This window comes from Rattus rattus, chromosome 8 (genome assembly GCF_011064425.1).
Source record: "Rattus rattus isolate New Zealand chromosome 8, Rrattus_CSIRO_v1, whole genome shotgun sequence".
NCBI classification, from domain to species: domain Eukaryota; kingdom Metazoa; phylum Chordata; class Mammalia; order Rodentia; family Muridae; genus Rattus; species Rattus rattus.
The window spans coordinates 11,472,009-11,498,911 of NC_046161.1; the positions used below are offsets into that span (position 1 = coordinate 11,472,009).

Consider the following 26,903-nt stretch of genomic DNA (forward strand, 5'->3'; position numbering starts at 1 on the left):
TCATGTAATTTTTAATTACTTGGTGTAGAGTTATTCAGACATTGTTCCATGTGTTCTTAACTCTGTTAAATCCTCTACCATGTTGGGGTTTCAGGTATCATCATCACCATGATTATTATTAGAGGATTAATTTACTAGTTCCTATAGTATGCAAATGCAAGTCAGGGTATAGCCTGTGGGAGAGTGCAGCTCAGGGCACAGCCTGGAGCCAGTTCTCTCCTTCTACTGTGTGGGTCTCGGGAATCAAATTCAGGTCTTCACACTTGGTGGCCAGCATCCTCACCTACAGCGCTGTCTCCTTGAGTACGGCCTGTGCTTTAGCTTCCACTTCTGTCTCCTTTTAGCTGGTGTGATGTCCCATCTTTACAAACTAAGTCTGACCAGACACCCTGTCGCTCCAAAATACTCAGTGTCAATTATTTTTATTAGGGCATTCCTAATTTCATGTCAAATATTTGTACTTTTAAGTCTTAGCATAATTTGTAACATTGGACTAGCAGGGGTGGAACTGTTGCTCGTTGATGGCTTGTGGGCTTGGAGGGGGCTTCGCACTTCATGCCTGATGTCTCATTTTATCCCCTAGTCCTCTGAGAGGTGGGAATTGTGAGTTTCATCATGCATGTAACAGAGGCCTTGGGTAGGAGGTCATCCGAGGGCTTCATACCTCCGCTTAAAACTCTCCAGTGGCCACTGCCTGCATGAGGTTGGTCTCTGAGTATTCGCAGTGTGTGTGTCCCAGTAAAATACACCCCGGAGTTCAGATAATCAGTGTGGAAAACAGGATGTAAACCACCCTACATTTTATGTTGGTTATCTGGTCAGGTGACAATATGTTGGACTCCTCACATTAAATACAGGGAACTCTTACACGTCCTCTCAGCAGCAGGCAGAGGTTCAGGCCTGGTGTGTGCTGTGCGGTCTTCTGACCAAAGCCAGTGTTAGTGCTGAGAGCTGTTATTGATGTGTTTACCTACTAAGTCCTGGAATTCAGACAGAGTGCAGTTTCACATAGTGTTCCTAGTGACTCGTGGAGATGCTGAGCGCTGTAAGTGACTGAGACTGTTTACAGAGATCTCATCCTCAGCGGCTCTACTTCAAGCGGGATATCAATGAACATGCTAAGTTGTGGCTTCTTAGATGCAGCTGTCCTGGTGTAAGCACAGGGGTAGGACTTAGCTACTTGTGCGTCCTGCTGCTGAGTCCTCCTTCCGTGGCAGAGGCAGAGTAATCCAGAAATGTAGACTCGAGTTCCTAACCTGCTAAGCACTTTTCTCTCAGCTTCAACTTTTGTAAATGAATTCGTTTAAATCCTGTTATGAGAAGGTTAGAGGAGCGTCCTAATAATAATTAACTTATTAAGATGTTCAAACATGAGGGGTATGAGAGTTGATTGAAGGCAAAGAAATATCGGAAAATATTTTTCAGCATGCTATGGGATCATGTTTCCTAGACTGTTAGAACATTGAGAATGACTTTAGAACCGCAGAAAGTCATTTGCTAGAAAACCTACGTTGTGAGGGACCGAGAGCCCAGCTGACCTGTATGTGGGAGTCAAGCCAGCGTTGTGAAGCTGATTTGAAAGACAAACATAAATTACAAAACTGCTATTTACAGCCATTTTAATACTTGCAGATTACAGTCTCAGGTTTTATCTACAAAGATACTGAAAATAAATTTACCCCCTTAACTAGTAAAAGCAAACTTCTCATTTAGAGACGATACGTTTTTAAAGGCGTGAGAGAACTTACCTTTTCCTCGACTTTGCACGGCTTCTGTGATCTCTTTGGCAGCGGGCTTCAGATAAGATGGTTAAGGTTTTGAAGTGTTGGTAGTGATAGCTGTCTTTATGGAGAGCGCAGTGACCTCACTATGGCACAGCACAGGGCAGAAATGAGCAGGTGGGCGTGGCTGGTAGTTTGGACAAGCTCAGCTGATCAAAGAGAATGTCAACAGTCCACAGGGCAGCAGGGTGCACTGAGTTATAAAACCAAAGCCCATGAAAAGAATAGGGATGGCTGTTGTGGGTTCACCAACTTTCCCAGAAGTCATTTGTTGGTCCTGCACAGTGCCTCAGGAAGTGATCTTACTTGGAGATAGGACCTCCTGTAGACTGAGTGTGACTGAGTCTTTACAGAGAGGTGGAGTCAGGCACAGACTCGGTTACGGGAGCATGTTACATGGCCATGGAAATGAGCACAGACTCGGTTACGGGAGCATGTTACATGGCCATGGAAATGAGCACAGACTCGGTTACGGGAGCATGTTACATGGCCATGGAAATGAGCACAGACTCGGTTACGGGAGCATGTTACATGGCCATGGAAATGAGCACAGACTCGGTTACGGGAGCATGTTACATGGCCATGGAAATGAGCACAGAGGCCAACACTTTCCCAACCCCCGGAGGAACCTGCCTTCCCAACACTGTTTCAGGCATCTGGACCCATGGGATGATGATGTCTGTTGTCTTAAGTCCCATTTTGTTACGGTCACCCTCACAAAACTCCAGTGATGGCTTTGTAGGGAAACAATGGCATTGTTTTGGGTGAAGCATGACAGAAAAGGAAGCAGGATCTGTGCTGAGATACATATACCTGATCCTAATGTGTGTGGGGCTAATTAAGAGAGTACCACAGGAGACCTTCCATGGGGAAACAGTTAACTCTCCCCTTATACGTTTTCATTGTGTTCAGGTCTAGCCTTTATATTCTGTGATACTAGAGACTAGGAAACAAGGGGACCTTACATAGCAGCCCTGGAGAATGCACTGACTGTGACAGAATCTGAGGAACCACTTCATGACGAAAGGCGGTAGAGTCTGAATTATAAAAGTCCTCATGAATTTAGATGATGACAGGAATTTGGAACTTTCCATAGCTTAGCTGGTTTTACCCTCTCTGTTAGTAACTCACTTCAGGAGGAATGATAGAAGCATAGACTTTTAAAGTATTGCCCAGTATTGTAAGGCCTTACCAAATTACTAAAAATCCATAGGCTGAAATCTAAGTGGCACTAGACTGGACTGTCTAGTTCTAATGTCTAAACATGTCAGTCCCTAGCCTGTGAATCCAGTAAGGAGCAAGAGTAAATGGTTCATGAAACAGTGTGGGGAGACCAAAGATACTATGAGCACCAAGACATTGGGAAGCAGAGAAAGGAACCGTTTATCATGTTGTTGAAAACATGGAGGGTGGACAGGAGCACGGCACGGAGTGTACAGGAGCACGGTGTGGAGAGGACAGGAGCACGGCACAGAGTGTACAGGAGCACAGCACAGAGTGTACAGGAGCACAGCACGGAGTGCACAGGAGCACAGCACAGAGTGCACAGGAGCATAGCACAGAGTGTACAGGAGCACAGCACAGAGTGTACAGGAGCACAGCACAGAGTGCACAGGAGCACAGCACAGAGTGCACAGGAGCACAGCACAGAGTGCACAGGAGCACGGCACGGAGTGTACAGGAGCACAGCACAGAGTGCACAGGAGCACGGCACGGAGTGCACAGGAGCACAGCACGGAGTGCACAGGAGCACAGCACGGAGTGTACAGGAGCACGGTATGGAGAGGACAGGAGCATGGCACGGAGAGGACAGTGGTGGCATTAGGATCTGTGAAGAGTAGAGGGTAAGGGACTAGGAAGAAACAAGTGGGAAACCTCTTTCAATGTGATCATCTTGAAGTACTAAGAGAGAGTCGTTGAGGGCGGAGGCCAGGAAAGGAATTTTATTAGTAGCAGGACTGAGGGGCAGCCTTGTCAAAGATTGCTTATGGAGGGGAGCTGGGCAGAACAGACGAGAGGTTCCTCACACCCTGATTGTGAAGGGGATGAAAGAGGGGGACATGGAGGCAGAAGAGGAATGTGGGAAAGAAAGGGGACCCTGGGAGCAAAGTAGGGGAATGGCTGGGGAGGGGGGAAATCAACAAAAACAAAGTATGCACGAAAATACGAAAGCCGGTACTTTGTATACTAAATTTTGAATGAAGACTGAGTCCTCACAGAATAGTGTAGTGGTGAGTTCTTCCTAAAGAACCTGCTAGAACTTTGTGCTCAGAGCGAGTCCACAGCACGCCAGGACCTCAAGGCCTTCCTCTCAGCTCCAGCGCAGGTCGGGTGGAGCATATCAGTTTGTCAGCAAGCCTTGCTGGGCCTCGCTGAGACAGTCCAGTTGGTATAAACTAATGGACGATTGAGGAGACTGTCAGAGAACTACAGGAATGCTGATCTAAATCTAAAGTGCGAATGGAGACATGGTGGGAAGAACATACACAGGAAGTGGTTCAAGTGAAAGGAGCAGAGAACGCAGGCGGCACAAGCCGTAGCCATGCAGTGTGCCTGACTTTCTTCCTTGCTGTGACCACATGCACCACAGGAAGCTTTATCTTTGCTAGTCTGTCGTGGCAGGGGGAACATGATGGCAGAGGCGGCATGGCTGCAGGTGGCCCTTTGCTGGTGGGAGCATGCATGAGCTAGCTCACATGGCTGGATCAGGACGTAGAGGCAGGACAGAAAGACTGGACTGTGAACCTCAAGGCCCAGAGACTCACTTCTAGCTGGGCTCCACTTCTAAAGGTCTGCGGTCTTCCTGGTGGGGACCAAGTGTTCAAACACATGAACAGGGGATGCTTTGCATTTGAACTGTAGCATACAGGTGGTAGGTAGAGATTGTACAGCACCCAAAACTGTCACAGCAGGTGTCACAAAGGTGCTGAGAATGCCCATTGTTCTTGCAGAGGACCTGAGTTTTGTTCCCAGTACTCACATAGGTGGTTTACAGGTGGCCTGTAGTTCTAGTTCCAAGAGATCCAATGCCTCCTTCTGGACTCTGCAGACACCTGCACTCACGCTTGCACAGACTCACATACAGACGCACGTACACACATGATTTAAACACCTAAAAACTGTCTAGATAGTAAAAAGCTAAGAAGACAAGGAGAGCTAAGGACATTCTAAAACACACAGTGACAGAGGTGACCAGCAGAACAGCCCAAGTCACTGCAGTCTGTGGCCCTGACTGGCATTGACTGCCTGGCCCGAAGCAGCCCAGTTCATCGGTGCAGCTTGGGAAGGCAGAACTCTGATGTGTGGATTCTCTAGTTCTCAGGAAGGGTGCTGTCACAGGGTGAACTGAGATCACGTGTGCATGCTCTGTAGGAACTCGTGGACGCGAGTCTGCATTTGGGAGGGAAAGGATAGTTGCAGCAAATGGTGAAAGTTAAAGTCTGCAAAAAAAAAAAATACACAGTGTTGGTACTATTTTTCTCCGTTTGGTAAATTTAAACCTGAAATAATTCTAAAATGAAGAGTTTGAAGAGCGAGGGTGATCATTTCTAACTGTAGTTACTCTACTCCCTGGCATGCGTTCCATGAGTGGTAGATGAATGTATTTAACTTTAAAATCTTTGTATTTCTGTCTTAGCGAGCTCAGGTTTAATGATTTCTTTTATTATAGTGAGAGGCGGTGGTGAACAGCCAAGTGAAAACATTAGGAAGAAGATAGCATTCTGATATTAAAATTTTAACATTGAGATGGATGTAATTTTAAGTACTTAAAAATGTGATTATTAGGGCTGGAGAGATGGCTCAGAGGTTAAGAGCACTGACTGTTCTTCTAAAGGTCTTGAGTTCAAATCCTAGCAATCACATGGTGGCTCACAACCATCTGTAATGAGATCTGATGCCCTCTCTGGTGTGTCTGAGGACAGCGACAGTGCACTTATATATAATAAATAAATAAATCTTTACAAAAAATATTTTAAAAAAATATGATTATTATTTACCCATTACAATATGATTTGAAACTGGTCAGATATAGAAAATATATTTGATTATTTCTTTATATTTCTTGTCCTGTAAACTTCATGTGGATAAAACGAGAACTGTTTTCTATAGTAAGTCAGCTTTTCCCTCTGCACTGTGTAATTCAAATAGAACCTCCAGAAAGCAAGTCTCACTGTTTCTTTGTGGTAATATCAAGACTCAGGGTGTGGGGTTGAGGTGAACTAAGATACCCTGCTGCAGTGAATACGAATGGCATTTCAGTGCATGTGCGTGTGTGTGTGTGTGTGTGTGTGTGTGTGTGTATGTGTCTGTGTGTGTCTGTGTGTGTGTGTCTGTATGTCTGTGTGTGTGTGTGTATGTGTGTGTGTGCAGAGGGTATACATGCTTGCATGTGTAAATGTGTATAGTGTGCAGAGGGTATACATGCTTGCATGTGTAAATGTGTATAGTATGCAGAGGATATACATGCTTGCATGTATAAATGTGTGTAGTGTGCAGAGGGTATACATGCTTGCATGTGTAAATGTGTGTAGTGTGCAGAGGGTATACATGCTTGCATGTGTAAATGTGTATAGTATGCAGAGGATATACATGCTTGCATGTATAAATGTGTGTAATGTGCAGAGGGTATACATGCTTGCATGTGTAAATGTGTATAGTATGCAGAGGATATACATGTTTGCATGTATAAATGTGTGTAATGTGCAGAGGGTATACATGCTTGCATGTGTAAATGTGTGTAGTGTGCTGAGGGTATACATGCTTGCATGTGTAAGTGTGGTAGTGTGCAGAGGGTATACATGCTTGCATGTGTAAGTGTGTGTGGTATGCAGAGGGTATACATGCTTGCATGTGTAAATGTGTGTAGTGTGCTGAGGGTATACATGCTTGCATGTGTAAGTGTGGTAGTGTGCAGAGGGTATACATGCTTGCATGTGTAAGTGTGGTAGTGTGCAGAGGGTATACATGCTTGCATGTGTAAGTGTGTGTGGTGTGCAGAGGGTATACATGCTTACATGTGTGTGTATGTAGGTCTGAAGGGGAACTTGATCATCTTGCTAGGCTGCTTTCTACTTTATGTATTGAGGCAGGGTCTTTCACTGAATCCAGAGTTCGTGATATCTTGCTGGTTTTGTCGGCCACTTAGCTCGTCGCCTGTCTCTGCCTCCCGAGTGCTAATGTTACAAGCAGCTGCCACGGCTTGCTATTGGGAGTGTCAGGGCTCAGAACTCAGATCCTTGCACTGAGGGTCAGATGTTTTATCCAGTGAGCCATCTCTCTAGCCTGATAGAAGTCATAGCCATATGTCAGTTTTACAAGCCGTGGTTCAGGACCTTTCTTCTGTTTTGTAGATATGGACGTGATGAGGCCCTTAATAAACGAACAGAATTTCGATGGGTCGTCCGACGAGGAGCAGGAACAGACGCTCCTGCCCATGCAGAAACACTACCAGCTCGATGGGCAGCACGGGATTTCGTGAGTGTCATGGGTCCTTGGCCTTGTTATTGAAGCGTGCATTTCTCAGTCTCCCATCGGTCTGAGCGTTTTATGCTGCAGATGACACAGAGATGAGTAAGAAGGTTAAGGAGTCAGACTCCTCCATGCTTGTGGTCTGCAAGAGAGGGACATGAGGTGACTGAACATCATGGGGGATCTTCAGTAGTGAGAGATATCAAATGCTGTGTCCCTCAAAGGAAGGTCTCAGAAGAGGGAGGGATCTTGAGGGAGTGGGGAATGGCTCGTGCAGCTTGAGGAGACAAGCTACAGGTGGAATGCTATAAAAACCTGCTTTCTTATGATCATTAAATTCCTGTCTTAACAATAGTTTAATGATTAACACAGTCACCTGAAATTCGATCACGAGTGTAAACAGATACACAGCCCCCAAACGAGTAATTCCAGGCTGGTATTCTTGCTTTATAAGTTTGAATTTCATAGTCTTCTTAATTTTAGTTCATTTCTTCTTGGTCGTGGAGAGTAACTCTGGTGAAGTAGAATGTCCAACGGCAAGCCCTGAGGGAGCTCATGATAATAAAAATTGTCATTTTACCTGAGGCTAGCTTTAGAACTTGTATACATACTTTTCGTCGATAACCTCTGTTTAGGTGACAATCACGGATCAAATGTTTAGAACTGTAATTAGACAGTACAAGTTGTTTTACCAGTCAGACCTTGAGTGTTCTTGACACCACGGCAGCAAAGCATCCCATGAGAAAATTGCTGTTCTGTGTGCACAACGATCCACTAAACATTTCATTGGATCGCCACAATAAACCTCTATGCTTGCTTCTGTCGAGTGAAGACAAGACTGGAGCCTGGGCGATAGAGCCTAGGGTGACTCGTGCTGCCGCATGGTGGGAACCATGCGTTGGTGTGTGGGTCCCTAGCTTGAATGCTTAAATCATCACTTATGACTTTCACCTTCCAGGTTTGTGCAGACCTTGATGCACCTTCTCAAGGGGAACATTGGAACCGGCCTCTTAGGGCTTCCCTTGGCAATAAAGAACGCGGGCATCGTGGTAAGCCAGTCTGTGCCTTCCAGTAGATACAGTTGTTTGTCTGCAGAAATGACTTCTAAGTCCCATACCTAGAGCCTCATCTAGTATAACCTGGTCGGGTGACCTGTAGGTGGCCATTGGCTGTTGTCCTGATAGTTATGTGAAGTGTAATCATCGTACCTAGCCCAGAGTGATATTTACTGTTTTCATTTCTATGTGATTACTTACTTTAATATTTAACAATGACACCCACCGTGATGGGTTTTCAAACCTAACAAACCTTAGATGGGTTTGTCTCAGTGTTTTGGGTTCTCAGGTACTTAAGCCATAATGTATTAAGGGACTGGATAATTTTTATGGTGAAACTTCTTTAGTATCTTAGAGTCAGGATCAGTTTATATGCAGCATTCATATCTAAGAAAAATAGTTGAAATGAGTAACAATGTCTTTTAGAGACAAACATCAAAGGGTGTTAGAGACAGCTCCCCTAATGACTGCATTTGAGAGCCTCGTTGAGGCTGATTCGTGGAGGAAGAAAATGAGATCTGATCGTTTTAAAATGGATTGGTTTCCATCGAGGTTGTAGCTATCCCCCCTTTCCCTGTGTTTAACAGCCTGCATGCAAAGTAACTGGAGTTTTGATTGTCTAAGTAAGCTTTGCCTGGTTCTGTTACCCAGACACTACTGGCGAGTACACACTTGAAACATCTCATGAACCACTTTGTGAATAATTATTTCCTAATTGTTGTTCCTGACACACGCTCAGTTTCTCTAAGAGTGAAGGGTAATAAGATTTTTCTTCTTTGTCTAGATAGGGCCGTAGTGTGTATTATGCCCGTGAGACACTGATACTTTAGGTCTGTCTTGTTCTGAACATGCCGTTGTATTCTGTATTCTTCCCTGAGCATCTGTACTTTGTAACCCAGGCTTCTGTTGCAAAGTCAGCAAGGTAGCATCATTGTCTAAAATGTCACCTGACATAATTTCTGTGTACTAATGTTTCTCATGCCTGTGATGATTTAATCAATGGATCCAGCAATTTGTTCATTGTAAATAAATTGTCCATCGACTCATGGCTTGTAAGTTTACTCAGTTTTTAAAATAATTGTTTAAATCTTTGTATTTTCTTCTCCACAGCTTGGACCAATCAGCCTTGTGTTTATAGGAATTATTTCCGTCCACTGTATGCACATATTGGTACGTTGCAGTCACTTTCTATGTCAGAGGTAAATGTGGACTCATTCAGTCTATTTGATTAATTGTAAAGTTTAGTGTTTGCTTATGGCATCGTTGTCTCCTGTATTTGTTGTGCATTGTATGTAGAGATTGCACTTCCTTCCACGGCATAGACACAGCCAAGACAGTGACCGTGGGACAGGCTAGCATTTTCTATACTTAAATTACTCAGGGTCTGGTCCCACTTGTCCCTTAGTGGTCCTAGAGAGTTGGTCTCAGGATCCCCATTGCTTAAGTCCCTCACATAAAATGATGAAACTCTGCACAACCTTTCAGATGCTACGGTCATCTTCCATACAGTATAAATGCCATGCATGTTATCATTCTATACTGTTTCCCAGGTAAAGACAAGAAAAGCAAGGCTGTATATGTAGTCAACACAGACATGTTTTTTCATAAATTTTCCATATGCAATTGGTCAGCCCACACATGAGGAACTTGTGGGTATGGAGGGATGAGTGTAGTTTATCTTTTTAATGTCTATCATTGTGTGTATGTATATGATGTATGTATGCGGGCACACGTATGACACAGCATGCACATGGAGGAGAGAGGACAATTATGTGGCATCAGTACTTTCCTGTACCTCATGGAGCCCTGGGGCTTGAACTCGGCTTCTCAGGCTCTTGTGGTGGGTGCTTTGGCTGCCGAGTCCTCATGCCAGCCCGAGACTACAGATGCTCAAAAAGTCTACTGGGGAGACGGAACAGGAAGGAGGCCGAGGAGCTGTGCACGCGGAGTGACAGCGCCAGCTCTTCGGTCATTAGTGAGTCAGTGTGGGGCATAGCATCCTTCAGTGACGGTTCCTGATGTATGGGCTGACAGACTGTCATAAGAATAATATATCCCCTCTTAGTTCTGTGCCATGAGATGCGTCTACTGGACAATAAATCAGACTTTAAACGTGCTTCAGATTAGAGTGGATAAGTGGTCTGGGCCCAACTCTTCATTAAATGTCCGCGAAACTGTTTATTTCATCTATGTTGTTTAAATAATGATGCGTACTCTAGAGAAGAAGGCAGTGTGGAGGATGGAAGGAGGCATGGGCCGCGTGTCGTGGAGATGTTCAGAAGATTATATGAGACAGTTTATGTAGAACTGTACCGCAGAGCCTGGTGTGCACTGTCCCGTGGTGCGGTCAGCATGGAATAATCGTCAGAAGAACAGTAGAGTTGGTGTTTTTAGGTGCTTAAAAATTTTAAATCAATGAAGCACTAATACAGAATTGTCTGAAGTCTACAGATAAGAAAACTTCAGCCATGGATATAACTCTGTACGCCCGTGACAGGGCACTGATATCTTGACATTTCTTGAGTCATGCTCAAGTACACGGATACTTACACTTTGAAAACAAATCTGCTAATGTACATCCTTGGGTTCTCAAATCTGTATTTATTTGATACTATTTTTACAAAATGTCCTTATAGACCACTTTAATACTTTTCTGTGTACGTTTGTCATTAAATTTCAGGTTTAAGAAGTCAACGTTGGGGTACAGTGACACCGTGAGTTTTGCCATGGAGGCTAGCCCGTGGAGTTGTCTTCAGAGGCAGGCAGCGTGGGGGCGGTGAGCACTGGCCTTGCTTCTCATGTCTCTGTTGAAGTTATTCTAAGTTTTACCTATTTTCATCAAATAAGACATAACTCAAAGTATGAAGTAGTTATGAGATCATAGAAGTAGTCTTTATAGTTGGACAGGCTCTGATCTAGTCCCCGCCAGTTTGATGGTTTATGAGTTGATGATGTTGACAGGATTCATCAATGAGTCAGGCAGTCTGACTGAGTGCTCTGTCCTTGCTCCAAGTCCAGTATGCAGGATGTCGTTCTGGGGCCTGCCGTGTTCCAGTGACATCACAAAGATATCACATAAGACAGCAGCTGCTCCCTCCTTCTACACAACTGCTTCATTCTGGACCTTTTCAGTGAATCTTACTAGAAATTAAAAACAAAATTTACCAAAGGAGTCTCTAGAAGTTTGATCCACATCCCCACCTCTTGCGCTTTACTTCCTTATTATTTGGGAAGTAGCAAGTGTACTTAGCACGTGTGCAAGTGACCTGAGGCTGGCTGGGTGTGAGGAAGATCACGAGAAGTAGGAGGGATGGGTTTCCTCTAAATCAGGAACTTTTCTCAGCACTGAGGCCTGAATGAAGGTCCCGAGCACACCCCAAGTCTGAACGTATTTCTGTAAAACTGTTTGACAAGCAGCTATTCTTACCCAGAATTGCACAAGTAGGAAGTGATGTAAAGGTCTCTGCCTTTAAGCTGAATGGAGCTTTCACTGTCCTCGTCTCGTGCCTTACTGACTGTGACGTGTGACCTCCGTAGGCATCAAGTACTTACGTGAGCACTGTCTCAGGAAGTAACAGGAAAACGCTATTATAGAGTTTTAAAGTAGTCAGAGAACGAGCTCTGCTGCCTGTTCAGAGCCCCCATGACCCTTCCTGTGGGACTGTTTGCAGGAGCGTGGTCGACTTCTTTCTGGTGATAACACAGCTGGGATTCTGCAGTGTCTATATTGTCTTCTTAGCTGAGAATGTGAAACAGGTGAGTATGTTTCCGCTTTGTGATGTTGCTTCCTTCCGGTGCCCTGTTTATTGCATAGTGGATGATGCCGTGGTTGAAGATCAGGACACGTTTCACTTGTGATCATTCTTTACGTTCTCCCTTAAAAGCTGGATTTCTGTATTGTCATGCCTGACATTATGTCAGCCGTGGTTGTGTATTTGGGCTGGGCTGTGGTGTGGTTCAAACTCACATCTCTAAAGCATGTGCGTAGGCATTGGGGTGATGTCCTTCACGTTGCTGGTGTCCTTAAGGCAGTATAAGATAGTGCACAGCAGCGGAAAGCCGGGGCTAAGAAGGAGTGTTTACTCCCAAGGCTCAGTAATTGCTGCACTTGTGTAAAAAGGCTCTGGAATCACATGCCATGTGGCATTCCCACGGAACAAGATGGCAGCAGCCTCTCAGGGAGCGGGCAGAATGGCAGCTGCCTATCAGGGAGCATGCAGAATGGCAGCAGCCTATCAGGGAACATGCAGAATGGCAGCAGCCTATCAGGGAGCGGGCAGAATGGCAGCAGCCTATCAGGGAGCATGCAGAATGGCAGCAGCCTATCAGGGAGCATGCAGAATGGCAGCAGCCTATCAGGGAACATGCAGAATGGCAGCAGCCTATCAGGGAGCGGGCAGAATGGCAGCAGCCTATCAGGGAGCATGCAGAATGGCAGCAGCCTATCAGGGAGCATGCAGAATGGCAGCAGCCTATCAGGGAGCATGCAGAATGGCAGTAGCCTATCAGGGAGCATGCAGAACAGCAGCAGCCTATCAGGGAGCATGCAGAACGGCAGCAGCCTATCAGGGAGCATGCAGAATGGCAGTAGCCTATCAGGGAGCCGTGCAGAATGGCAGCAGCCTATCAGGGAGCCGTGCAGAATGGCAGCAGCCTATCAGGGAGCCGTGCAGAATGGCAGCAGCCTATCAGGGAGCCGTGCAGAATGGCAGCAGCCTATCAGGGAGCCGTGCAGAATGGCAGCAGCCTATCAGGGAGCGGGCAGAATGGCAGCTGTGGAGCTTGTTTTCTCATCCCCACCATTTTCACTTGCTTGTCTGAGATGGACTCTTCTAATTCATGCTCATTGTGAACTTTCTGTATAGCTCAGGAGGGCCTTGAACCTCCTGATCCTCCTGCACATACTCCCAAGTGCTGGCCCACAGATGTGTACCACCATGGCTGGTCATTGCTGGGGCTATCCTAGCTCTCCCAAGGGAGTTGCCAGCAAGCCCTGTTTGAATGTAGGAATAATGCCTGCGCTTGGTTTATGAACCTCAGCACGGCATTAACTTTCACAGTTATCCTGGAAGTTATTCCCCAGTCTTGTGTCTATGATTGACGTCTCCTCAGCTTCCTGCACATTTTCCTGAATGGAGACCTCAGTCACAGTGGCTCCTACTGTGTTGTTTGTCAGTTAAGTATGGCCTTGAAATTCAGGCTCTCAGTGCCTCAGTTTCCTAGTTGGGTTCCTAGGTGTGTATCATCACACCTGGTTAGCCTGGTTAGCCACCGCTGGGACCTGGAAATGCTTTTATCATTGGGTAGATTTATTTTGAGGTTTCTTCTCTCTCTGTCTCTCTCTCTCTGTCTCTCTCTCTGTCTCTCTCTGTCTTTCTCTGTCTCTCTGTCTCTCTCTGTCTCTCTCTGTCTCTCTCTCTGTGTGTATGTGTGTGTGTGTGTGTGTGTGTGTGTGTGTGTGAGAGAGAGAGAGAGAGAGAGAGAGAGAGAGAGAGAGGAAACATTTAAATGCTTTGACTTCTCCCATGAAGTCTGTTCCAGAGTTTAATGGAAATTTTAAGTCATGAGAAGATGAGGTAGAAAAGCTGCTTCCTGGGTGGTTAGAAAGAGACGTTGTCTTTTATAGCTAGAAGATGAAAGCCGTTTAGAAGCACAAAGGGAACCACAGAAAAGACATGCAGTCGGACTTTAAAGAACAGCCTGAGGCAACAGCGAGCGCCCACACGGGCAGGGCAGGCAGCAGTCACAGAGGTGTGGGATTGGGAATTGTCACTCTTGTAGGAAGTTTCCTTCCATGGCCATGCACATTACTGAACACAGTCGTTACAACTCACTACTCCTCCTCCTCCCCACCACCACCACCACCAACACCACCACCACCTCAGGAAAACACTGAGGTCACCAGTGTCCCAGTGAGAAACTGTGGTTTGACCTCAGTGGTCACCAGTGTCCCAGTGAGAAACTGTGGTTTGACCTCAGTGGTCACCAGTGTCCCAGTGAGAAACTGTGGTTTGACCTCAGTGGTCACCAGTGTCACAGTAAGACACTGTGGTTTGACCTCAGTGGTCACCAGTGTCACAGGCTCGATGGTAGAGGGTGTGGTTTTATTTGACTGGTCTCTCTTGACTGTGAGCTCATGGGTCATTTCTTCCTCTGTGCACACTGCAGGTTCATGAAGGACTCCTGGAGACCACAGTGGTCGTTTCGAATAGCTCGGATCCGTCTCATGCCTGTGAGAGGAGAAGTGTGGACCTCAGGGTCTACATGCTCTGCTTTCTCCCACTTCTAATTCTCTTGGTGTTCATTCGAGAGCTGAAGAGTCTCTTCGTACTTTCATTCCTTGCCAACATTTCCATGGCTGCCAGTCTCGTGATAATTTACCAGTATGTTGTTAGGGTAAGTGTGCTTTTGAAGGTGAGAGGTGGAGAGACCTGTTCCACGTATGTGGTACACAGGTAGGTAGTAAATGTTGGTTTCCCTTCATGAAATGTTAACACATGAAGTAGGTGCTAAGATGTTGAGCCTGGCTTTAACACTGATGACGATGTTTGTGGGTTTGTGGCTGTTTCCAAACCTCCTGCCTTTCCTGGTAGAGCTGCTGTGAGATTTAGGATCGGGCTCTTACTCTGAGCGTCCTGTGACTCAGCTGATTGAGTTATTGGGCTTGTGCTTCTGAGATTTGAGTCAGTCACAAGGGTGGGCGTGTGTATAATTCTCCAAGCTTTGTGCTTGCTGCCACATGCCCTCCACTGCCATGGCACACGTGTGTGACTCCTTTGTTTGTAGACTCTGCAGTAATGAAAACCGAGGTCACTCTTTGAAGTCTCAGGACTTTTAATCCAGTTGAGGGTTTCTGTTTTATTTCCTCATGATCTAATCGATTAAGTATATTACTTCTAAGATAATCAGAACATTTCCATTAGCAGTTCAGACACACTCATGCCGCATCTGCTTCAAGTTTCCTTAGAAAAGTAGCTCTCCCAGGAGAGCGAAGAGCACAGCGCACGACATCTGCACACTGGAGAGCAGTTCAGCATTTGCAGATGACGAAGCTCCTGCTCACTCTGGTTCACACGGCACCTTCATATCATGAAATTCTGCATGCGCCTCTACTGTTCCCAACCTCCACGTTCCCAACCTCCACGTTCCCAGACTCCCCACGTGCCTTCACACTTCCGTCTGCAGAGCTTCTCTCCTTGGCCTTGAATTCTCCTTCCGTAGGCAAGGCAGAGAGGAAGGCGGTGGCAAGGAAGGCTAGAATTAGGCTATCTGGAGGAACGGTCATTGTAGTCAGTGGGTTTGAGCCAGGTGTGCTGCAGTGACTTTGTCTAGATCAAGAGACTGGGAAGCATTACTGAGTTGGTGCCAAGTAATGAAGGACAGTGGGGTCGTCCACGCTGTGTCAGAGCACACTGAAACCCCAGGACACTTGTGCCAGGGACACCTAGGGAGGAAGGCAGGAGCCAGATGTCATAGAGAATGGAGGAGGAGGGACACATGGAGACCACAGCAGTGCCCGTGCACTTCTTATATGGCAGGAGATGTGCCCCATGTGCTGCCCGCTACTGGCCAGTGCACATAGGTTCGCAGGAGGATTGTGTGGTTGTCAGGGAAACAGTTTCTTCAGCAACTATCTACATCCTAACAGTTTGACCTCCCCTAACATAGGAGACATGAAGTGTTTGCTCAATGTCATAACCCCGGTTGCTTTGTGAAGCTTGTGAGAGTGTGAGTCTGCTGTATAATTTTGGTAGAATTAGATGAAGCTATAACACGGTTTCTTTTTCCTTCTTTTCTGTCTTCTGCAGAACATGCCGGATCCCCACAACCTTCCGATAGTCGCAGGGTGGAAGAAATACCCACTGTTCTTCGGTACCGCTGTGTTTGCTTTTGAAGGCATAGGCGTGGTAAGAACTTGCCATTGCTTGGTTGGATTTTAAACTCTAAAGTTAGCACAAGACTCTATATAGTCAAACTATATGAAAGCACACATTTTCTTTCAGTGTTTTAATTTCTTGTACTCATAGACCATGATTCCCATTTTGGTGGACAAATTACAAAATGAAATAACAGGTGGGGGATACGACCACTCCTGAGATTTTTATTATAGATATAAGAGAAAATAGGCAGAGGGAAGAGTCCCAGCTGAACATGGCTGGCAGGCGAAACCAGTCCATGAGGGGAGACTGTGAGGGAGAGCAAGAGAGGAGCCTCCAACCAAGGACCAGCAGAGGCGTCTGGACAGGAGACCAAGAGACCAGGGTAGCCAGAATGGCTGTGTTCTGTAAGGATCAGGCTGGGGGAAGTGAAGTGGAAGCCCAGCCCTGGGAGGGAGGGGTTTAGGGCAGGGCGGGGTGAGGCGTGCTAGGAGGAGCCACAGATATTACCAGTGAGACTTGAGCTGGATTTGAGACCTAACAGTCGGTGCGGTAGACTTGAACTATTGTTTAGCTTTTCTACTGACGAGTAACTTAATCTTAGATGTGTTTCTTAGGGTCTCAGTTTTAGATTAGAGTTTTAGCATTATTGGGAGTAATTATTGGGAGTGTAAGCCTATAAAAGCCTTAAGGCCGCATACTGAAAACTCTTGTAAGTATCATATAACTTCAGAAACACAACTCATGGAAAGTTTGTTTTCTCTGTGTCCCACATATTCAAGCATGCCCAAATAGAGCATTTTTTTTTAAATTTTAAAATTTCTATTATGCATGTGGATGGTTGTACACTCAAGCGCATGCCTAGTTCCCATGAGACCAGAAGAAGGTGTTGAGACCTTGGAACTGGAGTTACAGTAGACGTGAGCCACTGTGTGGGTGCTGGGAATCAAACCTAAGTCCTCTGGAAGAGCAGCCAGTGCTCTTGGTCACTGTAATAACACATTTTTTAAAGGTGTATATGGTGTGGGTTGGGGAATTCAGAGCACAACTTTCAGGAGTTGCCTCTCGGGGGCAAGGGTTTCATGTGCATTCATATGCAGGTGAGCTTCACGAGCTCTGTCTCCTGAGCGGTTAGAAGCAATACTCCTCATACAGCACCCTTAGCATGGAAACCCTAATTCTAAGTGCTGTGCTCCAAGAAAAAGACTAAGTTCAGTGGAGAAAAATATCTGATGAAAATGGAAACCATGGAATCCAAAGTGAGCATGGGGTTCTTTGTAGGCCAGAGAGGAAGGGGATGCTGGGAGGGACACTGTGGCAGACAACATCAGGGATGCACGAGTGCCTGGCCATTTCACAGTGACAAAGGCTGGAACAGGATGAGTGATGGAGGGCATGGCATTGGCGGGTTACTACTCAGCGTACATAACCAATCTCTCCAAGTCCACAGTGACATAATGATGGAACTAATGACTCCAGGATCCCAGGCAGAGCCTCCCCCTTCAGCAGGTATAGACAATTCCCACTTAGTTCTTAGACGATGGACTAGATCCGGTGCCCTCTTCTGGTGTGTCTGAAGACAGCTACAGTGCACTCATATATATAAAATAAATAATTCTTTAAAAAATATATTTTTAAAAAATAACCAGCAGGTTACTGCCTCAGAGCTGATATCAAACCTTTTTGTGAATTAAAAAAAAAAGTAGTATCAAAACCTATAGAAGCAGGGGTTGAGGAGACAGGTCAGTTGGTAAAATGCCTGCAGCACAAGGGGGACCTCATCACCCACAGAAAAGGTGGGTAGAGGTGCATCTGTAACCCCAGTGCTAGGAGGAGGAAACAGGTAGATTGTTAGAACTCACAGGCGTGCGGCCTAGCCTACTCAGTGAGCTCCAGGTTCAGTGAGAAACCGAGGAAACAGCTGGAACCTTGGTGTGATGGTCACACCTTTAGTCCCAGAATGTGGAGGCAGAGGCAGGCAGATCACTGAGCTGGAGGTCAGGCTGGTCTGTGCAGCTCCAGGCTAGCCAGGGCGATGTTGTGAAGCCCTCTCTAAGAAAACCCACGGGGCAGGGGGAGTCTGAGGAGGAAAGCAATAGAAGACACGGACATCAACCACACACACATGCAAACACACACACGTCTACATATCACATAGAAAATGGCACTTAAATGTGGATCAAAGATAAGATTTTCCACACAGACTACAAAAGACAGACCAACTTGTCTATCTAACAAGACTGTGGTTATTCTGCAATTCCTGTACCCTGCTCCTTTAAAAGCAGCTAATGTTACTCTCCTCTTAGGTGCTGCCACTGGAAAACCAAATGAGAGAGTCCAAGCGCTTCCCTCAGGCGTTGAACATTGGCATGGCCATCGTCACGGTGCTATACATCAGCCTGGCCACGTTAGGCTACATGTGTTTCCGCGATGAGATCAAAGGCAGCATAACACTGAATCTTCCCCAGGACGTGTGGTAAGTGGAGATGACTCATTCGTCCGAACTTAGGCGTCTTAGATGTAATTTACCAAGATTCATGGGTAAGATATGTTTCTAGATGATGATTTACGCGTTTAAACTTCTTACTATGATTTCCTTATTAGTGGAAACTGAAAATGCATTAGAGGTGCTTGAAATTTCACTTAGGAGACATGGGTAGAAACAAGAGCAGTCTTCATCCACAGAGGTATCCGTGGAAGGTCTTACTGCAAAAGGAGCTGAAGAGAAAGCATGCAGAGAAATATGCACTCTGTTCCAGCCAGGGCACAGAGGACGGGCAGGACTGCATGAAACCATGCTCATATGGTCCCAGTTCAAGCCTGAGTGTGTGTGACCTTCCATTTTCTACACCACTGCCTCACCCACACCCTGCTAGCCACGGTTCTCAAGTTAGAAGAGAGCAAGTTGGGGCTTGTGACTCCATGACTATCCAATCATAGCTTAGCCTCAAGAAAGCCTTGCAAGTCACCTGATTTTTCAGCTAGCAAAAAAAAAAAAAAAAAGCCTCCAGAAATTATCCTGGGACACAGCAGAATCCTGAAGAGCAGGAGAACAAGTCAGAGTAAAGAGAGAGTTCCGTTAGAGAGGTCGTCCGAGTCTCTTCTTGGCTGGGTGCAGTGTGGTCTCTGCTTCCCTGTCTGCTGCTGTGGACCTGTTACTGTCCCTGGCTAAGAGATACAGGTGGAGGGAGCTGCCTTTCAAAGCTTAGAGTGTTCTGGAAAGTGAGAGAGCAGAACGGCCCTGGGGCTATGCGTTCCCTCACGTCTTTTGTGTGTGATTCAGGAAGCACAACTCTGTGGATACTTATTACTGAAATGAGAACAAAGGTTGAAAAGTTGAGAAAAACCATTAAGCATTATTGAAAGTACACATGCCAACTGTAGAAACAAATGGGCTTTTGGAACAGAAAATAGGTAAAAATGAAACGGGTGCTTTTATATGACCTGTTTGAACACACTGTCATTTCCGAATTACACTTGCGGGGTTGAAAAGCCAGTTTATGCAGTGCTCACCTCTGTAGCACATGTCTGTGAAGAAGCAGTGCTCCCTGTAGCACTAAGTAACAGTACTGCATACAGAATGGTGTTAACACTAACCGCTTTTAGCTGTGTAACTCCAGCTTTCTGTCAGTGGAGTATATATAATTACATTTATATGCAAAGTGGTTGTGAACCTATTTTCATTTTAAAGCATATTATCAGCCATACTTTGAAAACACAACAATAAAGTATAATTAGAAGAAAAGCAATGCTCCTCTTTTAAATGAACAGTGAATTAACGAGAATGTTTAATTCTCTGTAATTGCTTATCAGAATATTTGAACGAATAGTCACTTAGTAAGTTTGTGTATTTCCAGCCACAACCATTTATAGTTAACTTTTAAGGCTCTAGCTAAGTACATTGTTGGGTAATTTTTAAATTAAGATTTATTATTTCCAGGCCTAATTACGTCATTTGCCACATTTCAGACCTAGTTTTACTCCATCTACTCATTCCTAAGGTGAACGTGCTGTTGCAGAAGCCCCCTGCGTCCTCCTTGCTCATAGACTAGGGAGCTGTTGGGGAGCTGTCTGTACTCTTACGGCTGTAAGTCTTAAGCTGTCAGAGATGAGCTTAGCCCTGATTAATCGCCTGCTGAAAGTACAGGCCTTGATATCCTTTTAGGATAATAGGATTTGGTCCGAGGAGAGGCGCTTCCCACACGTATCCCACTCTTGGTGAGACAGTGGGCCTTGGTATTTCCACAGGGAAGGAGCCCAGGAGGTGTTCCCGCCCCAGTCTGCAGCACTGCCCCAGGGTCACAGCACTCTGGCCTCTTTCTAGCTTGTTTCTTAAAGCGTGCAAGTGAATTTTAATATAAAAACATAAAATAAACAGAATGCTCAAAGTATTGGAATACAGTGCACTAATGTTATCACTCACACACGAGAGGAGTAGGCTTCTCGTTTACTCAGCCTGCGTGAGTCCACACATTCTGTCCGTTTCTCTGAAGATGTCACTGTCATGCCGAGGCTCTGCAGAGGTGGCTCAGCTCTTGCTCATGCGGAGAACTTGCCGCTCGTCCAGAAGACGCGGTTTAATTCCCACAGGATGGCTTTTGTAATTCCGGTCCTAGGGAATCTGATGCTCTCTTCTGGCCTCCAAATGGATACCTGGCCCAGGCATTCCCATGGTGCACAGACACACATGCAGACAAAGCACATAAATAATTAATTAAAATCGTAAGAATCGAAGTGCATGCTGAGTTTTGGCAGGGGCCCATCATGAAGGTAGAAATCTAAAGACAGTCACATTTCATACATTACCTGAAGTACTACCGTTTACAGGGAGCCCTCTAGAGCTGCCCACTCAGCTGCCCACAATTTATAGCCAGTTTCAGTCTTTATTCTGGCTGGCTTGGACCATACATACATATCTGGGCACCCAATTTTAGCCCTGAGCATTTAGAACAAGGGACTTTTAAAGACAAAACCCTCATCCTCCTGGTATCTTACAAGGCAGCTATTTGGGGAGGTTTACACAAGCAAGCAGTTTAACAGAAGCTAAGATAAGTTGGCTGGGGCATCTTGACCTCAGTTTCTGGAATAGAGCTGGGTACTTTTCCATGGGATTCTCCATCAAGGAGATGAAATTGTAGTTAACCTGTATGGCCTCAGCAACAATACAAGATGGATGAATAGCTGCCCTGTTCTGCCCTGCCCTGCCCTGCCCTGCCCTGCCACACCATATATATTTATCCATGTGTATCACATAAAGTGAGTCATTAGAGAATTCTAGAGATGTTTATATGGTTGAACATTAATGTGCAGTTCTGAAGCCCTGACCTTAAAGGGAAAGTTTATACCACAAATCAAAGAGCAACAGATCTATTCCCATAGTGCGTGATTGTTAATACATGAAGCAGGTGTACCTTAGAGAACTCTGGTAGTTGAAATGACCCAGATGCTCTCCTTGTGACCTTTGGCTAACAAAAATGTCAAGCAAGGAGAACCCAGATTCAGAGCCTAATATGACATTTTCTTCTACATGTAGATCACTGAGGCTGTGACTCACTATTTTAAAGAAGGAACAGGGATAGTCAAGTTTTTCCAAAGTTGAAAAAAATCCCGCTTTGAAAGCTTTGACAGTCTCTCCTTGGGGCTGAGAATAAGCTCGGTGGACTGGCTTGGCCCTAGATGCTGTCTTCTGAGCACCACATCCCCAAGTCTGTGCTCAGCCTCACCAGGCTCTTCTGTCTGCACGAGGACTAGAAATGAAGTTAGTCATGGTTTCAACTCCTTCAGCAGGGTTCTTATTCTGTAGCCACATCCTGGTCTGGAAGTCACTACATATGTAGCCCAGATTGTTATGGAACTTAGAGCAGTCCTCCTGCCTTGGCCTCCTGAGTGCTGGCATTAGAGTCGTGCCCCACCACATCTAGCTTGGTTGGCCTTTGCACAGACAAGCATCTTTGATTAGGAGGTTTCTAAAGTGGCTTCTGCTCTATATATAGTTCTTGTTTACCCTCTGAAAATTCAAAAAAGAGCAAAGTCAGATTCACATTAAGAAAAACTAAATGTTGAATTTCTTTTCTTCCAACAGGTTGTATCAGTCAGTGAAAATCCTGTATTCCTTTGGCATTTTTGTGACCTATTCTATTCAGTTCTATGTCCCAGCAGAGATCATTATCCCCGCAGTCACTGCTAGACTTCATGCCAAATGGAAGCGCATCTGTGACTTTGGGATACGGTCCCTCTTGGTTAGTATCACCTGTAAGTATCAGTGCGTGTCTGTCATAGTGGTTGACTTTCGTGTGTTCAGATGAGAACTGCTGGGGTTGGGGATTTAGCTCAGGGGTAGAGCGCTTGCCTAGGAAGCGAAAGGCCCTGGGTTCGGTCCCCAGCTCCGGAAAAAAAAAAAAAAAAAAAAAAGAACCAAAAAAAATGAGAACTGCTTAAATTGTGTATTTTGTAAACAGTTACTATTAGAAACATCGCTATCCAAAAAGTTACGAGTTGTTTACTTGAGAAATGTTGTTAAGTATGAGTCCAGCAAATGTTTCTCTGGTCTGTTCTTCCTTAGATTGGAATGAATTCTGTCAGTTTCCCATAAGTGGTGACTTCTGCTAATTACTCTCACTGTGTAAGAGGATCTGCTGTTAGTCCCTACGTGTGTAGCATGCATGTCAACAGGAACCGTGTTTTTGTTATAGGTGCTGGCGCGGTTCTCATTCCCCGCCTGGACATTGTGATCTCCTTCGTGGGGGCTGTGAGTAGCAGCACACTAGCCCTGATCCTGCCCCCGCTTGTGGAGATCCTGACGTTTTCCAAGGACCATTACAACGTATGGATGATCCTGAAGAACATTTCCATAGCGTTCACTGGGTTCGTGGGCTTCTTGTTGGGCACGTATGTCACCGTTGAAGAAATTATTTATCCAACTACAGCAGTTGCTGATGGCGCCTCCCAGAGTCTCTCTCTGAACGTGAACTCTACATGCGTATCAAGTGGTTTGTAATAGTGGGAGAAGAGCGGTGAACCCTCGGTTGTCACCCCAGTTCCAACAGCAATCAAGGACGGGTACAGTGTATCGCCATACACTAAACACAGTGCCAAACTCCTGTTTTTGTCGGCAGAGTATTGTAATTTGACTGTGAACTGACATCTTTTGCAGCTGTGATAACCTATAGCAGATTATTGCTTTTATCTAATGACAATGAAACATTTTAAATTAGCTTTGAAGACTGAAAAAGTTTAAAATTCAAAACGTAAACAATAAGCATAGCCTGATATTCTTTGTTTCTGTAAGAAATGCTTTGGGTCATCTTTCTTACCACCATTGAGAAGACAAAGGATTTCAACAGGGTATAAATTAAACAGAGGCATAGTTTTAAAAACCTCTTGGAAGCATCCCACAATAGCAGTGTTTACCTCCTGTGTACGTGTGCACAAAAATGCACTGATGGTGTTTTCTTCCGTGGGTGATGCTGCTGACGGGGCGATGCCTTGGAGGGATGGCAGATTCCCACTGACCACCGTGTGAGCAGTACAGCGTTCCCAGAGCCAGAGTCGCTTTATTGTGCAGCGTCAGGGTCACTGAGCAAGGCTCTGACTTCCTGTTTCAGTCGTAGGTGAAAAGGTCACAGAGGTATCTGGAATAGCGCTCCCTTAGTTCTGTCTTAGTTCTGTCTTAGCTTACGGGAGTTATCGCTCCCTTAGTTCTGTCTTAACTTAAGGGAGTTATTGCTCCCTTAGTTCTGTCTTAGCTTAAGGGAGTTATTGCTCTCTTAGTTGGGTTTCTGTCACTGTGATACAACAGCACAACCAGAAGCAGTTCTGCAGGAGAAGGCTTCAGTGTACAGTTCCACACCACAGTCCTTCATTAAGGGGAGTGAGGGCAGGAACTCAAGGCGGGAACCTGGAGGCAGGACCTGACGAAGATGCCATGGAGGGGTGCTGCTTATTGGCTTGCTTCTCGTGGCTTGCTTCTCGTGGCTTGCTTCTCGTGGCTTGCTCAGCCTGCTTTTGTATAGTACCCAGGGTAGCCAGCCCGGGTTGGTACCACCCACAGTGGGTATAGCCCTCCCACCTCATCATCAATCTGGAAAATGCCCCCACAGGCTTGCCTGCAGTTCTGTCTTGCAGAGACATTGTCTTGATTGAGTCTCTTCCAAAACCACTCCAGATTGTGTTAAACTGACTTAAAATTCGCCAGGATGGCTAACGTTGTAGGAAATGGAGTCCCAGAAATGTTAGGTTACTTGGTCAAGAGGACTTAGCCTGGAGTCAAGAGAACCTGATACTTGACCCATTGAAACAATTATTTTTCGTGTCACAGTCAGTAAGAATTAAAAAGCACATTCAGTTTAATGTTAGTGTAAAGTTCAATTACATTTTCATCCTTTGGGAGAGTGTCCTATCTCTGAATAGTATTTGTGACACGATAAAAAGCCAGAAAAGAAATCCAAGACCTCAAACAGGGAGAGGCTACCAGTCCTTTACACAGCCGGAGACTGGCAGCCACAGGGTGTGCTGTAGGGCGGAGGCCCGGGAGGCGAGGCCCCTTAAACAGCTGGCTAACTCTGTAGTGATCTAGCCCATGCTTCCTGTCTCCTAGGTTTGCAGGCCTCTTAGATACCTGATAAACACAGAACTCTAGAGCCTCCTCGCCACATAGCATTCCTTACTGCCGTCGTCCGTTGATCTGAATGGGCAGATGAACTGTGGGATGGATGTTTAAGAAAACTGGAGACGATAGGGAACTGTCTGGGAAAGACCGGGCACTTTAGGCATCGTCCAGAGAGATGCTGTCTTCTCCCTGTCTTCACACACCCTAGCCAAAGCAACCAAGCTCCCCTGATGACGAAGAGGAGAACTGGGGGTTCGAGGGACGGGTGGGTCGTCGCTGACGTCTTTGCCCATTGGCTCTGTAATGTGTTATCTGGAAGACATTACCAAGCCACCTGGGGGATTCTCTATGCTTATGTAAATGTTAATTTATTCAGGTGTGGCTTTGCGTACCTCATTACTTTGTCTTTAAGTCTGAGCCTATAAATATATCAGAAGCTTTATTTTGCTATGCATTCATAAGAACCAAAACTTTAAAAACATTTATGTTAGATATTTCTAATAATTGTGATATTTTATGTTAAATTGTTACTTCAAGTCTTCAGCCTTAGGCAGTGGATGAGGTTGTGAGGAAAGTGATTTCATTGGAATTGGACTGTGAGGAATGTGTTAGGTATTTAAAACTGTACAGCGGCACACGGCTCTTGTCAGCTGTGTTCACGTCGTATCTGTACTTGGCCTTGTTTTATTTTTGTGTCTTCACCTGCTCCTTGCGGAATTCAAGTGCAGCAGGTTTTTAGCGAGCGGGTCACTGCGGGGCTTTTTAAGTTCTGCGCACGGGGCGAGCGTCTCATCAGCTGGGACGTCCTCTGTGGTGAGACTGCGGAGTCAGCAGCCCGTCCGGAAGTCCCCAGATTGTCAGCACAAGAGGAGTCAGCACAGAAAGGAAGACGTGGTGAAAGAGGGGATGGTTTTAGTTTGCGGCGTGAGGCACTGTTTACAAGCAGTGTAAAAGCACGCACTTGTTTAAGGGACCCTGAAGACATCCTTACGGTTTGATAATTTCCCTCTGATATTTGCTTTTACAGAACTGTATTTTCTAAAGATTTTTGGAGAAGATATTTCGATTCTAGCAGCTATTCCTTTTGTTTGGGGACCCGGAGGAAGGGGAAGCAGGCACACATGTTGAACTGTCCTGATGGATCACACGTGGCAGAGGTGACTCCAGCAGTTACTTCTGTCGTGGTGGGAACTGTCTCGGAGAGCCAGTCAGTTGCCTGGATGTGGTTTCCTCTGAGCAGCATTGGGAAAGCTGCTGTTTGCCCCCCATGGGCAGACTCAGCCATTCGCCTCGTGACACTGTTTCCTGACACTCCACGGAGTGCATTGGTGTCTCAGTCCGTCAAAACACTTCCCACACGACTTTCAACACAGGATCTTCCCCTCCGTGTGGCCCCGTTTCTCCACAGTTGAGCAAGTAGGAGTTGGGAAGTTTTCGGGTTAGCTGGCGCCACTTGACGTACACAGAGCTGTGTTTGCAGTGCCCCCATACTTTCCTGTCCTGTCTGTTCTCTCTGACCTGCCACCAAAGCCGGCTCTGAGTCTTGTTAGATGATGTACTTATTTTTTTTTTTTTTTCCGGAGCTGGGGACCAAACCCAGGGCCTTGCGCTTGCTAGGCAAGTGCTCTACCACTGAGCTAAATCCCCAACCCCAATGATGATGATGTACTTAAAGTGTTTGTAAGCCATTTGTGGCAGTGCACTTGTGAATTTCCTAACAGGGTTTGATCTTACTTGGTGTATGTGTTTGTGGTCCTAGAGAATGCCAGTTTAGGTGCACATCGGTGCCCTTCTAACTAGGTTTTACAGGCTCACCATTTCCCTTGGGTGCCCACAGCACATTGGCAGCATACGGTAGGTCTGTGTGCAACTCCTCTTTCCTCAGTCAAGATGGGAGGGATACGGCGCAGAGCCCAGGAGATAATAAATGCAGTTGTTTCTAGAACATGGATGATTCAGCAGATGCTAACTGTTGAGCAGTAAAACCGTTAGAAAGCACCAATAATGTCAAATTATAAAATGTTGGAAAATGTGTTTGTTTTGATCAGCTTGGCTCAGTTATTGTCCCTTAATTAAGAGAATGTGAAGGATTTGTCTCTCACAGATAACAGGA

At 45.7% G+C, this 26,903-nt stretch overlaps 1 protein-coding gene across 1 annotated transcript in view; it reads left to right on the top strand.

Annotated features, from left to right (window-relative positions):
- The window catches only part of Slc36a4 (solute carrier family 36 member 4), a 28,263-nt gene extending 4,522 nt beyond the window's left edge, over positions 1-23,741 (top strand). Inside the window, exons 2-11 of the mRNA XM_032909965.1 lie at positions 7,133-7,256; positions 8,209-8,299; positions 9,416-9,504; positions 10,986-11,081; positions 11,977-12,061; positions 14,474-14,701; positions 16,114-16,212; positions 18,489-18,658; positions 22,265-22,434; positions 22,875-23,741. Coding sequence (XP_032765856.1) covers positions 7,133-7,256; positions 8,209-8,299; positions 9,416-9,504; positions 10,986-11,081; positions 11,977-12,061; positions 14,474-14,701; positions 16,114-16,212; positions 18,489-18,658; positions 22,265-22,434; positions 22,875-23,179 — 1,457 coding nt within the window. The 3' untranslated portion in view covers positions 23,180-23,741. The remainder of the gene's footprint in view (positions 1-7,132; positions 7,257-8,208; positions 8,300-9,415; positions 9,505-10,985; positions 11,082-11,976; positions 12,062-14,473; positions 14,702-16,113; positions 16,213-18,488; positions 18,659-22,264; positions 22,435-22,874) is intronic.
- The last annotated feature ends 3,162 nt before the right edge of the window (positions 23,742-26,903 follow it).